This window comes from Rhineura floridana, chromosome 3 (assembly GCF_030035675.1).
Source record: "Rhineura floridana isolate rRhiFlo1 chromosome 3, rRhiFlo1.hap2, whole genome shotgun sequence".
In the NCBI taxonomy this organism is placed as follows: Eukaryota; Metazoa; Chordata; class Lepidosauria; order Squamata; family Rhineuridae; genus Rhineura; species Rhineura floridana.
Genome location: NC_084482.1, coordinates 203572027 through 203584996, shown reverse-complemented (window position 1 = coordinate 203584996; position 12970 = coordinate 203572027). Strand labels below are relative to the sequence as shown.

At 41.9% G+C, this 12970-nt stretch overlaps 1 protein-coding gene across 8 annotated transcripts in view; it reads left to right on the top strand.

Moving 5' to 3' along the window:
- LOC133381204 (zinc finger protein 397-like) overlaps nt 1-12827 on the top strand; it is a 48799-nt gene extending 35972 nt beyond the window's left edge. For 7 of the 8 annotated variants that reach the window (XM_061619927.1, XM_061619924.1, XM_061619929.1 and 4 more), the window contains one exon: nt 8667-12827. In XM_061619927.1, coding sequence (XP_061475911.1) covers nt 8667-9496 — 830 coding nt within the window. In that variant the 3' untranslated portion in view covers nt 9497-12827. The remainder of the gene's footprint in view (nt 1-8666) is intronic. The other variant, XM_061619932.1, reaches the window with a different exon arrangement.
- The last annotated feature ends 143 nt before the right edge of the window (nt 12828-12970 follow it).

Below are 12970 nucleotides of genomic sequence, written 5' to 3'. Positions count from 1 at the left end.
ATCTCTTAAAAGTTTTTCCATTGTCACATGGCTGCAGTTAATTCCATAGATTTTCTCTATATTGGGCTCCATCACATCATTCCAGTCCAGAAGATAATCCATGCCATTGATAACTTTATCTCTAGAATCTTCATTAATTTCTTCAGAGATAACATTAAGTTCCAAACAATAGATTTTATTTCTAAAGTCCATAGACTCCAAATCTTGTTCCTGTTCCACGTTTGTTCCAATCTCCGGGATCTCCTCTCTCACAGGGACCCCTATTCCAGTCTCCAGGGTCTCCTCTCTCACAGGGACCCCTATTCCAATCTCCGGGGTCTCCTCTCTCACAGGGACCCCTTCCAGGGTCACCTCTCTCACAGGGACCCTTATATCTTTAATCTCCTGCTTCATTTTACTCAATTCAATTTTCGTTATCTCAATCTCATTCATTATTCTCTGAAACATAGTTATTTCCAGATTCTCAGCCACTTTCTTAATTGCCATTTTAAAAGAAAAATATAGGAAAACCACTTCTTATTTCAGCAACAATTGGGTTAATACTCCAAACTTGGTGACATCACAGTATAAACAGAGCAGACAGCCTTATCTCTCCAATAGTTAAGTAAACAAAATGCAGTTCCCAGGATCGAAGCAATTAATGGCAATCGTCAAGAAACAGATTCGTCAAAATAAAATAGACCAAAAAGAGAGTAGTCTCAAAACAGTATAATATTTTTCAAAATAAAAATCTGGAATAGAAATCCCTCTTCTGTGTGTATCTTTAGAATGCAAATCCAGGACAGCTTTTTGCAACAAAAACAGAGATAAGCTATTAATTAGTGTGTAGCAGAGAGAAGTTACGGCTCCCCAGTGAGATGTCAAAAACCGATCAATCTGGCAAATCTCTTTTAAACAGCAACAATTTAAGTCAAGTAAAAGAAAAATATAGAAAGAAGGGTGCTTGCCTGTTAGTACGTTCTCTCTTAGAAGATAAGATGAACTTTCGCTTTAACAGATAGAGCTTGCTGTTGAAAATCCGTCCCACCTTCGTCGGCTGGACCTCGTCCCATAAATTAATGAGATCTGGTCGTCCCAACAAAAATAGGCTTTGAGGTTAATCTCTTCGTTTCTCCCTACCCGGGAGAAGTTTAATCAGTCAAAAAAAAAAGAAAAAACTGACTGATATATCTGAATAAGCTTCTTTTGAGGCAGGAGCCCGTCTCAAAAGCAGGCACAGGCTAAGTCACCCTTCCCGGAAGTCCAAGAATTTGTCTCTCTTGATCACTGCAAATGGGACTATGGAAGGCAACTGATGGGCAGGTCAGGGACTTCACAAAAGGATATGAATGTTGCTTGACATTCTCTTTACCTTTCGAATGGGACACTTTTCAGCTAGCGTAATAGGCAGCAGATCAGTTTGTAGCCAGTTACAATGTGGACAAAAGGAGTGACACGTAGCTACGGGTTTTAGCTTGAGTTGGCATCATTTGGACACAATTGCTTGGTTTGGAAATCTGATACAAGATAAGCAGCTGTGCTGCCTGTTTTTAGGAGTCTTCTTGCTTCCAATAGCCTCTGCTTGTATATTTCTAAACAAATTGATACCACAAAAGAACACCATCAGTCTCTAGTGCCCTCTCTCCGACAAAGGAAATCAAGCCCTGTTGTGCTGTCCTTGATCTTCTCAGCACTGGGGGAAGCGCAGATAGCAATAATTTTATTTTATGTATTTATTATTACATTTCTATCCCACCTCAAGGAGCTCAAGATGTACATAGCTCCCTTTCCCCTCCCCCCATGTATCTTCACAACAGCCCTATGAGGTAGCTTAGACTGAAAGAGAGTGACTAGCCCAAGATTACCCAGCGAGCTTCACAGCGGAGTGGGGATTTCAACCCTGCTCCCCCAAGTCTAAACACTACACTGGGAATAATGACTTGGAGTGAGTTGCTATTAAACTCCCTGAGACTTACCTGTGAGCAGCAGCATAGTGGTACATTTTGAAGCACCGGAGCTCATTGTGACAGTCCCATAGCCATCCCCCCAAGGAGAGACTAGTAATGAAGGCATCAGCTAGGTATGCTGGGATTCACATCATAGGAACACTGGCAGCTGCTTTCTACTGGGTCAGAGGGTCAGACCATTGGTCCATCTAGTTCAATATTGTCCACACTGACTGGCAGCAGCTCTCTGGGGTTTCAGGCAGGCATCCTTCCCAGTCCTAACCTGGAGATGCCAGGGATTGAACCTGGGACCTTACGCATGCAAAGGAGATGCTCTACCACTGAGCTACATCCCTTCCCCAAATAGCTATGAAGTTAATTGGATGACCTTGGGCCAGGCACTGTCTGAGCCCAGCTTACCTCGCAGGGTTTTTATGAAGATAAATACATGCTAGAAAGTGACACCATAACAGTCTGTTAGAAACTCACATCCATGTACGCCTTCCTAAACTCAGTGGAGGAAGGGTGGGATATGAATCTGAACAATGTTAAAGTAGCATGAAGTGCACAGCTTGCCATTTTTAGGTAGCCTGGTAAGGCGCATTTTGACCAGTTCCTAACAGATTGTAGGACAACACTGTTGCTTTCTAACATAGATTTGATAAAAAGAATGGACGCCTCCATGTCTTTCAAAATAGAGCAGGAAAGGCGCTAGACGGGTCAGTTAATGAGTAGAGGATATCCTGTATTCCACGCACACACCCCAAAGCTTACAGCATTGGCTAATGCCGCTCTTGCTGGTGATATTGTCAGTCCTGCTGTGAAAAAAGTTCTGGACTGTAAAACAAATTTTAAATCACCATTTCTGTCATTGCAGGCCTCCCGTTTCCTTGGGAACTGAACCTGCAAAACTGGCTTGTGGCAAGGCAGCCATTGGCTGAAAGATCCCAGTGTTGGCTACTCCCGTCTTTGCCAACGTAGTGCCCTCCAGATGCTTTGGACTACAACTCCCACTGGCAGGGGCTGATGGGAGTTGTAGTCCCAAAGGGCGTCATATCAGGGAAGGCTGCTCTTCTCCAAAGGCCTGGCTCTGCTACCTGCTAACTGTTTTTAAGTGGAGATGCTGGGAATTCAGACTGGGATCTTCCTCACGTAAATCCTGCTGATCTGTTGGGGTAGAGCCTCACCAGGGATATCTCCTGTGTTCAGAGACAGTGCGCACTTAAGTTAGCATAGTGTTTGGCCAGTGGTGCTCTGCAGGTCCATAAGGTTAAAAGGGAACTTGTGTGAACCCTCGATCCTGTGCATTCACTAGAATGAGGTCGTCGAAACTAGTTCAGCTTGGGGCCTATCGTGGGTCTTCTTTTTAGTTATTTATTTATTTAAAATATTTCTATCCTGCCCTACGATAGGGCACTCAGGGCAGCTACAATAAAATAGCACACATATATAATAAAATACACAATAAAAACACAAATATTACAGTAAATTAAAATGCATAAAATACTATTAAAATACATAAAATGCATTATGCATACACATACATATATGTATATATGTGCATATACATATAAAAGAGTGAGAATAAAAGAACTTAAAAGATAAAAAACTTTGAACAGTGTCAGGCTGACCCGTCAGTCCCAACCAAAGGCTCTCCGGAACAAAATAGTTTTTACAAGTTTCCAGAAGACCATCAGGGAGGGAGCAAAGCGGGCTTCTTGGAGCAGGGAATTCCAAAGTCTTTTAAGACTTATGTAGAACTCTGATGGGAAAATCTCTCTCCGTTCAGTATGGGCAGCTGGCCCACAACTCTCTACTCTAGCCACTGCGCTTAGAGACTTGATCCACTAAAGTTACAGTTAGGGCTTGAGGAGATACTCAATTCAGTCCGCACTTAAAGGCAAATCGCCCTAATTCGCCCATTCCGATGCAATATGCAAACTGAAATGCAGCTGTCCTTCAGAATTCACACTTCTCTCAGTTTTGCAATGCAATTCCCCAACCCAGTGATGCATACAGAAATTCATATGCTACGGCAAAGTGTACATAAAATGCACATATTAGGGAAAATAGCATAAAGTGGATTATATAAGGGAAACATTGCTTTGCAAAAATGTGTATATTATTATCATTATCCTCATTATTTGTTAAATTAATATCCAGCCATCCTCCCAAGATATATTAGGCAAAATTGCACACAAATGTGTGTATATTAGGAGAGATTTGCACTAAAATGCTGATGAATTTTTAGGAGGACTTTTTTAAAAAAAATAATCACAACTGATATGAAAGTGTGGAGAAGTGGATTTAAGACTGGAAAATGGAGAAATGGAGAGAAACTAAAATGGACAGATTTGCCCAACCCTCGCTGCAGTGCTGTGCACACTTACCTGGGAGTTAAGCCCCACTGAGCACAATGGGACTTACTTCTGGGTAAGCATACTAGGAGGGCACAGCAAGTATGGGGGAAAGATGCTGTTATACATCACAAGCCCTGCAGTGGCCCATCTAGTCCAGCATCCTGTTCTCACAGTGGCCAACCAGTTGCCCATGGGAAGCCCACAATGAGGACCCAGCCACAACAGCACTCTCCCCACTTGCGATTCAAAGAAACTGGGATTCAGAGTCCTACTGCCTCCAACAATGGAGGTAGTACACATAGCCACCGTGGCTGGTAGCCATTGATAGTCTTATCCTCCATAAATTTGTCAAATCTTCTTTTAAAGCCATCCAAATTGGTGGTCATCATCAGTCCCAGCCAGTATGGTCAATCTCCTGCAGTTTCCAGCAACTGGTATTCGGAAGCATGCTACCTCTGACTGTGGACGCAGAGCATAGCCATCATGGCTAGTAGCCACTGCTAGCCTTATCCTCCATTAAGTTGTCCAGTCCTCTTTTAAAGTCCTCCAAGTTGGTAGCCATCACAGCCTCTTGTGGGAGCGAATTTAACTATGTGCTATTTGAAAAGTCCTTTCTTTTGTCTGTCCTGAATCTTCCAGCATTCAGCTTCATTGGACGTCCACGGGTTTCTAGCGTTATGAGAGAGGGAGAAAAGTTTTTCTTCTATTCTTTTTCTTCATGCCATGCATAATTTTATGCACCATCATGATAATCATTGATTGTTCATCAGAGCCGCCACACTGGAGACAAACTTTACAAAAGTCCTGAGTTTTGGGGAAAGCTTTGTGCTGGTGCATTAATGACACATCTCAGAATCGACACCAGGGTGAAACCATACAAATGCCCTCCATGTGAGAAATAAGTAAGGTAAAAATGTGCTTTTGATGCCTCACTTGAGCACCCATGCCAGAGAAAACCCAATCAGATGCCGAAAATGTAGTCAAAAACACTCAGAGCAAAACAATTATCAGGCATCAAATGAATTCACAGGGGACAAAGACCTTACAAATGTCCCAAGCATGGTAACAATTTCTTTCAGAAAAAAATAATAAAAACACTTATTAGACTTCAGAACATCCCACAAATGACGTTAACATTTGCTTCTACTCTCCCAGTCAGCAATTATTTTTACTATGAGGCCACTTTTGAGAAGGAGTGGTGGTCCATTGCCTAAACTCCCTCTACTTTATTTTCCACCAGAATCCTGAGTTCTACCAATCAGAGCCACTTGCAAAATAGAGGTTCAGGAGGGCAGGCTACGGCTCTTCCCCAAAGGCCCTTCCTTATCATTGTTGCTGATTTCAGCCAATTGAGAGTCAGAAACCTTTCTGCTGGTCCATCACAAATCATCCAGAGATCTCCCAGTCGATTCTGATCTACCTTCTTCCTGCCCCTGGTGTGGAGAATCAGGCTGCAAATTAAAGTCTAAACCTCCGAGGAGATATTTTTGCAGAAACCATAAGAGATACTGGTGAGCACACTCGTATCCCTGGGCACCACATCAGCCACCTCTGTACTAGCAAAACCTTTGCGGACTCGAGCAAAACAGCCCTTTACCTCCAAGCATGGTTGAAAGTGTGCCTACTAGTCAGAGAGCAGGACACAGAATAATGGGCTCAATTTACAGGAAGCCAGATTTCGACTGAACATCAGGAAGAACTTCCTAACTGTTGGAGTGGTACGACAATGGAAGCAATTACCTAGGGAGGTGTGAGCTCTCCAACGCTGGAGGCATTCAAGAGGCAGCTGGACAGCCACCTGTCTGATATGCTTTAACTTGGATTCCTGCAATAGGCAGGAGGTTGGACTCGATGGCCTTGTAGGCCCCTTCCAACTCTATGATTCTATGAAATACTGGAGAGGACCAGTCTGAATGTTGCACATGGGGGGATTTCCAGAAAGAAACAGTCCCCTGTAAACACCAGATAATCCAAACAGGCAGGAAACAATGTGATTGATCTCACTGTGGGTGAAGCTTCGATCAGAAGAGTAATGTCATCAGACATTTAGAGCAGCCGTAAAATAAAGAAACCTTGCAAGTGTCCTGAGCATGGGAAAAGCATTAATGAAACATCCATAAATTCATACTGGACAGAAACATTGTGACTGACCTGAATGTGGGTTTTGTGAGAGGGCGCCTGATGTAGAGAGACCATGTAAATGTTCTGATAGCGTGACTTTGCTTTGAGAGCTCATTTGATGGAGGCATTTGATGGAGACCTGGAGACATGGGAGGAGCTATTCTTGAGATAAACATAACAGATGGTCCAGAGTGTGGGAGAATATTCTGTCAGAGAGCACAAAGAATCCATACAGAAGAAAAACCATGCAAACACCTGGGAAAAGCTTCTCTGGGAGAGAAGCTGTTCAGAGACATCAGAGGACTTGTAGAGGACAAAAGTCACATGTGTGAAAAATGTTTTAAGTCACAAAAATACAAGGGCTGGGTTTGCAGATAACTCCGAGCCATGATTAACATAAATTAAGGTTTACAAACCAACAATAAACCACAGCTTACAAACATGGTTTGTTCTTGGTTAATAACCCATGGCTAAACCACTGCACCAGGTTCAGACAATCAAATAAGTCATGGTTTATTAATGACTAGGCATCGTAACATCCTTGAAAAGCTTTGACATAGAGTTGTTTTCCTTCCTTGGACCAGCAACTATTTTTCACAGAAGGCTAGAAGACAAAATGAGGTGATTAACCAGGCTAAACCCCTTCAGCCACCCTCTCTAAAGTGATCTTCCAACAGGCTTTGTTGCCACAGACACCACTTTTCCAACTCCTCTTTAGCATCTAACCAAGTAGTCGTAACCATGTCTACTCAGAAGTAAGTCTTACTGAATTAAATGGGGTTTATTCCCAGGTAAGTGTAGTTAAGATTGCGGCCTAAATTGGCAGTTAAACAAACCATTGGTTCCCCTCAGAGGGGAGCGGCATCCAGCTCCCGACCCCTGTGGCATTCTGAGTGCATCAAACTCTGCTCATAAAGCTTCTGTAGTGACGTTCACTTTCTTAGGAATGTCAGCTAGCTTAAGTGGCAATCCTAACCGTATGTATACCATAGGGACAGCATTCCTATTGAGCTGAGTGGCATGTTTGGGATCCAGCATCAAATCAAACTTTAAAACTTTATTCCTTTCATTGCTTTTCTCCAAGGAACCCTGGAAATTCTGAGAGGGTGCTGAAACTGTGAAGGACCTGAGGTTTTTGGTTGGTTCCAAATGCAAAGTTGCCAGGGTTTTAAAATAAGCAATACCTTTGAATACCACTTGCTGGGAACTGCAGGTAGAGAGAGTGCTTTGGCGCTCAGGTCCTGCTTGCAGGCATCCCAGAGGCATCTGATTGGCCATTGTGAGAACAGGATACTGGACGAGAAGGGCCATTGGCATGATCCAGTGGGGCTCTTCCTACGTTTTCCCCTTCAACAGGGAAGCAATGATTTAGAGGAAGGGTAGAGCATAGAGCATCTCCTTTGCATGCAGAAGGTCCCAGGTTCAATCCCTGGCATCTCCAGGCATGGTTGGGAGAGAGAACCCTGCCTGAAACCTTGGAGAGCTGCTGCCAGCCAATATAAGTAATACTGAGCTAACAGTCTGACTCAGTATAAAACAGCTTCCTACATTCCTGTGTTGGCCCAGCAAGTCTAGTCTTCAGCCTTTACATAACCATCCCCATGATTACCAGTACAATAGAGTTTGCATGACAGGGAAAGCAGGTACATGTGCTTGTGGTAAATGCCGTCCAGTAAGCTTGAAGCTACATTTTCTTGATTTGCATACTTTGTACAGGTCACACTCTGCAGGGGGCTTTGGGTTCTCCCCTTCCTGCAGAAATCTGAATTTCACATTTTTGCTCAGAATAAAAATGGATATGGACGGCCTTCAAGTCGATTCCGACTCATGGCTACCCTATGAGTAGGGTTTTCATGGTAAGCGGTATTCAGAGGGGGTTTCCCACTGCCTTCCTCTGAGGCTGAGAGGCAGTGACTGGCCCAAGGTCACCCAGTGAGCTTCATGGCTGTGTGGGGATTCGAACGTAGGTCTCCCAGGTCCTAGTCCAACACCTTAACCACTACACCACTCTAAATATAAGGATCCGGTTGACCACTGTGAGAACAGGATGCTGGACTAGAAGGGTTTTCGGCCTGGTCGAGGTCTCTTTTTAAGGAGGAGGGTGAAAAAATAATAGAAACCAGAGAGAGAGAGATGGATTTAGCAGAATCAGCCAAAGAGGGAGGGAGGGCAGCAGACCAGGCCAGTAAGATGGTAGTTGCAGGACTGTAAATAAGAGGAGACCAGAGCATGGTCAAAATGCCTCCCTCTGTCTTTTCAGGTGATGAGAGGAGGAGCATGATCAAGATGGAGAACTCTCAGCAGGCAGATGCTTTGCCAGAGGAAGCGCACAGCACATTAACAGAGATATATCAATGGAACGTGCCGGTGACAGCAGCAGTTTATGAAGAAAGATGTGAGCTCAGAGGGGAACAGGGGAGGAAGCCAGCAGAGGAGAACGATGAATCCCATAAGTTCACAGAAGGTCTTGCAGCTGCCTGTAGCAAAAGCTCCGTAGTGCACTTTAGGCCAAAGAAATTCTTGGTCTCCAAGTATGGTAAAAAGTGCAACTACCGATTTGGACTTGTGAAACATACTGGAGAGGAGCACTATGCCTATCCCGTGTCAGGAGAAAACATCCAGCAGAAATCGTACCTTGTTACACACCAAAGAATCCCAACTGGAAAGAAATCATATGACTGCTCCGAATGCGGGAAAAGCTTCCATCCAAAATCTAAGCTTCTTAGACATCAGAAAATTCATACCAGAGAGAGTCCTTTTGAATGCCTTGAGTGCGGGAAAAGTTTCATTTCGAGAGGAACATTGATGGTACATCAGATAATCCATACTGGAGAGAAACCATTCGAATGTCCTCAGTGTGGGAAATGCTTCAGTCAGAGAACAAACTTGTTGAGGCATCAGAGGATCCATACTGGCGAGAAAGTGCATGAATGCCTCAAGTGTGGGAAAAAATTTTATCGGAAAGATAAGTTGATTCAGCATCAGAGAGTTCACACAGGGGAAAAGCCATATGAATGTCCTGAGTGTGGGAAAAGCTTTACAGTTAAGGAGAAATTACTTAGGCACCAGAGAATTCATCTAGGATATTGACAAGAGTTTGTGCTCAAAGAATAAAAAAAATTAATCTTGTTCCACATGTGAGACTGATACCAGATGAGCTTAGTAAGGGACCACATGAACCTTCTGTGTTTATTATTATCATTCTTAATCATGATGATGAAAAATAATGTAATGCCTGTTCCTATGCAGAGTTAACACATTCCGTTCATATTACGGAACAGAAAAACTTTCAACTTGGGGAAAGAATTTTTAAATTGTTTAATCAAAAGTGAGATTGAATGTCTGACTTTGCCAATCATCTACCACCCTTGACCTTTTGGCTCTTGTGTCCCATGTTGTTGTTATTGTGTATCATTCTGTTGTTGTTGCTGTTGTTGTTAGCCATCAGTGAATATGGCATCTTGCAAAGTTTCATGAACAAAGGAATTTTTAAAAAACAGAACCCTGCCTCCTAGGAGCATACAATTTAAAATGTTCATTGTGAAGTTTAGATAAGCAGCACCTCTCCATATTTTAAAAAATATTTTATTTATATATACACTCACACAAAAATACAAAAGCAAATTATTGGAAGTGACAAAAATAAAAGGAAAGTAAACTATAAATACTACGGTCTGAAGGCACATATGGCCAGCTCCCTCAGGTCTGGCCAGTGCCTGGATGGGAGACCGCCTGGGAACCACATGTAAGCTGCCTTGGGTTTCTATCATGAAAAGCAAGGTGGGGTATAAATGTAATAAAGAAATGCCAGCGATAATTGCAAAATCTGGTTTACAAAATGTATAGTTAAATGATAATCTCTCCTTGGTAACCTGGCCAGGCAGGCGGAGACCATCAACACAACAAAAATCAACAATCAAATTATAAGAATATATAATAGAAAGCAGCTATTTTCAAAACCTTATTTTGTCATTTTTATTGCTCCTTATGAGTTCATATTTTCAAGGCTGTTGAAGACGGGGGATAATGCATATTATTCTGATTTGTATACAGAATAAAGGCATGCCATAGTAGATAAAAATCCCTTGGTTTACCTCTGCCTGTCATGAATCTAACTTTGTGCGTGACTTTTTCAGCCACTGCAATTCTCCATACACCGCTATACCATCATGTCATATTTACTTCTTCTAGAGATTTCCATTTCTGTGCTACAGATCAGTGCTTCCCAAACTTTTTTTCCCAAAGACCACTTGAAAATGGCTGATGATCTTGGTGGACCACTTAATGATTTTTCTGCCTGTTGTAGCCATTATAATGTGATGTGCTAGATGCTGGATGATATTTAATTGTATTTTTATTGCTTCTTTTATTTTCTTAGATTGTATTTGATTATATTACGATCTGAATGCTTTGGAATGCAAATTGTAATAAATGCAATAAAAGAAATAAAAGAAGCAATAATACAGTTAAAAATCAATACAAATATTTAATGTGGGCCTGCTGTGGACCACCTGAATGAAGCATGTGGATCATTAGTGATCCGTGGACAGTTTGGGAACGCCTGCTATATATAATCTAGCTGCTGTCATAAGAACTATAAGCAGCTCTGTAAACTTGATATCTAAATTTGGATCCTCAAACATCGATAGTGTCATCTATTGTCATCTGTGTTGGGCCTGTCCAAAGGTTATAATTTTCTGGGGGAAACTGCAACAAGAAATTTATTTGATCTTTACACCTCAATTCATGCTACAAACGTCAGTTTTGTGAGAGCGACCAGCCTTTATAATCGACTCTCCAGGTTTTGCATTAACACAGAAGGCCTGCCCAGTAGAATGAAATGCTACATATATTAACCTCTCTCCACTCTAGTTAAAGAGGGGGATGCAACTGTTTTAACTTGGGCATGGGGAAAAAAGGCATTGTCAGCAAACGTCTGTAACAATGCTCAGGATTTAATATCCATCCCTGCCTCTGGCATCCATTCCCCTAACTGCTAACTGTCCCCCCCGCCAAAAAAAATCTTCTCCTTTCATGGATTCTTCCTGTTCTCCCTGTCTTTCTCGGGACACCTCTGTGGTGGCACCACCTCAAACATTCTTTTGTAAACTGCTACATAGACAACACAGTTCAAGGTGTTGGTTCTGGTATACAAATCCTATACAGCTTGGAATGCAGTGATCGGTTGGGCATGGAGGATTTGTTTTAGGTATCCTGATTGCCTCGCCTCTTGTACGCCCAGCAAGAAAGGGCATCCTGCAGATATCATCCCTTCAGGAGGTCTGTTTCATATGATGTAGAAATCAGGCATTTAGTGTGGTGGCACCTGCCCTTTGGAACTCCCTCCTGTTACATATCAGATGGGCACCATCTTTATTGGTCTTTTGATGTCTGTTGAAGACCTTCTTTGTTCAACAAACTTTTGGAGTGACGATTTTTATCCTAGTATCTGTACTGGATTTGAAATTGTTTTTATTGTTGAATTTTTAAAATTGCTAATAGCTTTGAGATTGGGAAGTGATTGATGGGAAGCAATTACTTAACTGATTGATTGAGTAATACTAGGGATGGAAGGATCTGTCCATTTCAGTTCTCTGAGTTTCCCATTTTTCCAATCTTAAATGCAGTTTTCCACATTTCTGCAGCAATTTGCTATTTAAAAAAAAAGGCTCATGAAAATCCTTCAGCATTTTATTGCAGCTTTCTTCTAATAAGCACACTCTTATATGCAGCTTTGAGCAATGTACACATTTTGCGCAAGCAATTTCTCATAATATAATGCATTTTTGTCTGTTATTTTCACTTAATATTTTCATTTGCATGCATACTTTCCCCTAATATATGCATTTTGTAAACATTGGTCGGTTGGAGAACTGCATCACAAAAGTTGGATAAGTGTGAATTTTGGAGGATGGCTGTGTTTCAGTTCTCAATGCGTCAAAGTGCAAATTTAATAAATTTGGCTCTACATGCAAACTGAATCGAATTTCTCCTCCATCTCTAAGTAATATTGATGGCACCTTATTTTTAATAACAAGAACACATCTTGAATTGTTCCCTTTCCTTTCAACAAGGAAGATATTAAACATTATTGGTAGAAGATGTTTTCAATTCTCTTAACTTGATTATAAGGAGAGGAGAGAATTTGTTAACCAGGGCATGCAAATACCTCCTGTTTTGATACGGAGGGGCTGGTTGTGTTAAAAGTTGTTGGGGGTTTTCTGGCTGAAGACCTCCTAGACTTATGGAGCCACCCTCAAGGGGAATCCTGTCCCTGCCTGGGACCATTATGGGCTAGGAACTGTTAATGGTATGGGTGAAAGAGAGAGAAAGAAGGGTGTTTGGCAGATTGCCATTAAGTGATGTCAATTTTGTGTTTGATTTCTCTTGATGGGGTGATTGATGCTTTTGAATTCATGTATATCCGAAAAAGTAATAAAGATTTTTTTAAGCATGATAGGAGACATGGGAAAATTTCATTGTTTTATTTTATTTCTGTTCAGAGCTTGGAAGATTACTTTTAAAAAGTAATAAATTACAGTTACAGTTACATGGCCCCCAAAA